Source organism: Salvelinus alpinus, chromosome 7 (genome assembly GCF_045679555.1).
Source record: "Salvelinus alpinus chromosome 7, SLU_Salpinus.1, whole genome shotgun sequence".
Classification (NCBI taxonomy): Eukaryota; Metazoa; Chordata; class Actinopteri; order Salmoniformes; family Salmonidae; genus Salvelinus; species Salvelinus alpinus.
Genome location: NC_092092.1, coordinates 10,261,958 through 10,265,519, shown reverse-complemented (window position 1 = coordinate 10,265,519; position 3,562 = coordinate 10,261,958). Strand labels below are relative to the sequence as shown.

The following is a 3,562-nucleotide window of genomic DNA, read 5'->3' as shown; positions in this document are numbered from 1 at the left end:
GGACTGCACCTGATGTGTATTATTGACTGACTTCATCTCCAGGAGATGGATGCTAATGGTTAAAATTGCCGCAAATGTGTTATACCACTAAATATCACTTAAAAAATCCGGCATGGCATTTTTTTGGTGTGTTTTATCTATATAGGGAACAGGATGGCATTTTTAGAATGCAACCAAGATGATAACCCGTACCCTCCATGTAGAGTCCGTAGACGTAGGCCCCCTCCCTGGGTGGACTGGTCATGTCCTCGCGGTTCTTCTTGGTCACCTCTACAGACAGACACATCCTGTCCAGAGGCCACTCGTTCTTCCTGGCCATGGACTGCATGATAGCTGTCAGGAACGACTGGGGGTTGAAGAACCCTGCCAGCCACACCGTGGTGGGGAGAGCGAAGTCTGCTGTCCACGACTCCAACTCCTACACAGACAAAAGTGATCAGAGTATGTATAGACAGAATATTCAATACGATCGCGTGTTATCGATAATGCGTCTTTCGAATACAATGTTCGGAGATCTCATTCTCGGTAAACACTGCTATGTCGGCTCAATTGGAAATTACCTGGCTTTAAAGGGGGGCTGAACTTCCTGATTTTAGCATCTGTTCAATTCTCCTCCATTAGGAAATGCGACAGAACATCTGGGTTTTGGAGCTGTGCTTTGATGTGTTTTTGTGTTCGAATGTGTGAAGCGTTTGTGTACGGTTTTGGCAGAGTTAAAGTACATTCACTCACCCTTCTAGTTAACTTGAAACAGTCTAACCAGGTTTTGTATCGAAGTCGCCTAGACTAGCAAGCAAGCTAGCCGACTTCTTTCGCCCAATTTAGCTTCAGCCGGCTTGTGCGACCGTGGCAAAATTGGTTTGACTTAGGCTATCCAATCTTTGGGGCTAGTTGGGGAACATCCAATAAATGACACAATGTAAATGGAACAATATGTTCATGTTGCACACCTAGTTGTCTCATTAAATTCTTTCAATATAAGTATATGATTTTCTACAATTTTATAGTTGGTTTGAGGTTGTCATTCAAATCTGGAGCAATTGACATTTAAAAAATATTGTCCCATGTACATTGTGTAATCCCCATAGGGATATATGTCAAACCATATTGACCATAGGCATGACAACCTTGTGAAGATGCTGGAGGAAACGGGTACAAAAGTATCTATATCCACAGTAAAACCATTCCTATATCGACATAACCTGAAAGGCCGCTCAGCAAGGAAAAAGCCACTGCTCCAAAACCGCCATAAAAAAGCCAGACTACGGTTTGCAACTGCACATGGGGACAAAGATCGTACTTTTTGGAGAAATGTCCTCTTGTCTGATGAAACAACAAAAATAGAACTGTTTGGCCATAATGACCATCGTTATGTTTGGAGGAAAAAGGGAAATGCTTGCAAGCCGAAGAACACCATCCCAACCGTGAAGCATGGGGGTGGCAGCATCATGTTGTGGGGGTGCTTTGCTGCAGGAGGGACTGGTGCACTTCCCAAAATAGATGGCATCATGAGGAAAGGGAAATTATGTGGATATATTGAACATCTCAAGACATCATTCTGGAAGTTAAAGCTTGGTCGCAAATGGGTCTTCCAAATGGACAATGACCCCCAAGCATACTTCCAAATTTGTGGCAAAATGGCTTAAGGACAACAAAGTCAAGGTGTTGGAGTGGCCATCAGAAAGCTCTGACCTCAATCCCATAGAACATTTGTGGGCAGAACTGAAAAAGCGTGTGCAAGCAAGGAGGCCTACAAACCTGACTCAGTTACATTAGCTCTGTCAGGAGGAATGGGCCAAAATTCCCTCCTTTTTTTATATTTTTTACTAGGATTAACTGTCAGGAATTGTGAAACACTTTAGCCAAATACATTTAAACTCAGTTTATGTAAACTTCTGACTTCAACTGTAGGTGCCAGGTGCACCAGTTTGTGTCAAGAACTGCAACGCTGCTGGGTTTTTCATTCTTAACAGTTTCTTGTGTGTATCAAGAATGGTCCACCACCAAAAGGACATCCTGACAACTTGACGCAACTGTCAACATGGGCCAGCATCTCTGTGGAATGCTTTCGACACCTTGTAGAGTCCATGGCCTGACTAATTGAGGCTGTTCTGAGGGCAAAAATGTCTCCTAATCAGAGAGTATATTATGGTGTTGTACCTTGATCCTGAGCAGCAGGTCTGCATACCAACCACCCAGGCCCTGCAGGGAGGGGTAGGCGAGCTTGGTCCAGGACTCTGGCACCGTGTCCAGGAACAGAGCGTTACCCAGCTCCTCCATGTCGGTTGTGATTGTCAACTCACCCTACAGAGACGGACAGACAAGACAATGTCACACCCAATGTTCCATCTGAGCTGCGCACAGAATCCCCCGGGACTGCCTTGCAGAAATATCAGCCCACAGGTCATCAACCAGTCAATTAATCTCCAAGGCATTTTCCATTTTAAACATTTCTTTAAAAATTCTTGTTCCTATTTTTTTATTATTCTCGGGCTGTTGGTGGTAGGTGCACCCGATATAGCTGCCCTACGCGCCAGGTAGGCGAACTGTTGCCATTTCATTTGTCTGAAGGTACACACTCTGCCTTCCCGGCGGGCCCAGTGAGCAAATCAAGTGCACTATAGGCCTACTGCTAGCCAATCAGATTGCTCAGACTACCATGTCTGTAGTAAGTAGCAGGCATAAAATAAAGCTACAGCAGAGTTGATACTTTGATTTCCATACGTTTAAAACCATGACTAGAGAGACTGTCAACAAATACTTTTCTGTATTTGTTGACAGTCTCTCTCTAGTCATGGTTTTAAACGTATGGAAATCAAAGTATCGACTCTGCTGTAGCTTTATTTTATGCTGCTTTTTTTAATGAGTGAGTTTAATTTCTTACTCAGCACTGTCAACACCTTTTATAAGCCATAAAATGCACATTCTTCCAATATCCACTCAGCAGTAATGAATGAGTAGGAAAGTGTATTTACAGGCTTGCGTTATTATTAGTTGTTTGGGTCTTTTTTTTAATATCAAGGAATATTTCACTCTCTGTTCATTGGAGTAAAACATTAATTTGTGCATGAGGCAGAAATAATACAGTGTGATGGGTTCTGACTTCTAAACTTGTAATATTGTTAATCATCAGGTATCCTATGGAAAGGAGCAGAGCCACAGTCTAGTTACACCAGAAGTTAATGGTTTTCTGTAGGAGGAATTTATATGGGGGAGTCAATTAAGGTTGGATATGAGCCAGGGGCTTGGAATGTTACTAAGTAAGGGAAAGGCACTGACAAAGGTGGAGAGCTGTGGATTAGTGAGGAATAGGGGCCGAGGTCAAGTCACAGTAATTGAGAAGGAACAGATTATTACTCACATCACTTAACTTCCTGCCTAGCAATAAATATGTAATGTTTAGAGGGAAGGAGGAGACTTAAATTGGGGTATATATACTTGTGCTGGTGGGAACATGTATTTTTCTGTTCAGCTGTCTGACACATTGGGTGAATAAACTTGGTTTTAGCTTTTCATAGTTGTCCTTCAGTTTTTAGAACCTAACAGGTGCTACATGTATTTC

At 42.8% G+C, this 3,562-nt stretch overlaps 1 protein-coding gene across 1 annotated transcript in view; it reads right to left on the bottom strand.

The window, feature by feature from the left end:
• The window catches only part of LOC139580409 (dynein axonemal heavy chain 17-like), a 96,774-nt gene that overhangs the window by 1,114 nt on the left and 92,098 nt on the right, over window positions 1-3,562 (bottom strand). Inside the window, exons 75-76 of the mRNA XM_071409056.1 lie at window positions 2,161-2,304; window positions 193-418 (exon numbers count right to left, since the gene is read on the bottom strand). Coding sequence (XP_071265157.1) covers window positions 193-418; window positions 2,161-2,304 — 370 coding nt within the window. The remainder of the gene's footprint in view (window positions 1-192; window positions 419-2,160; window positions 2,305-3,562) is intronic.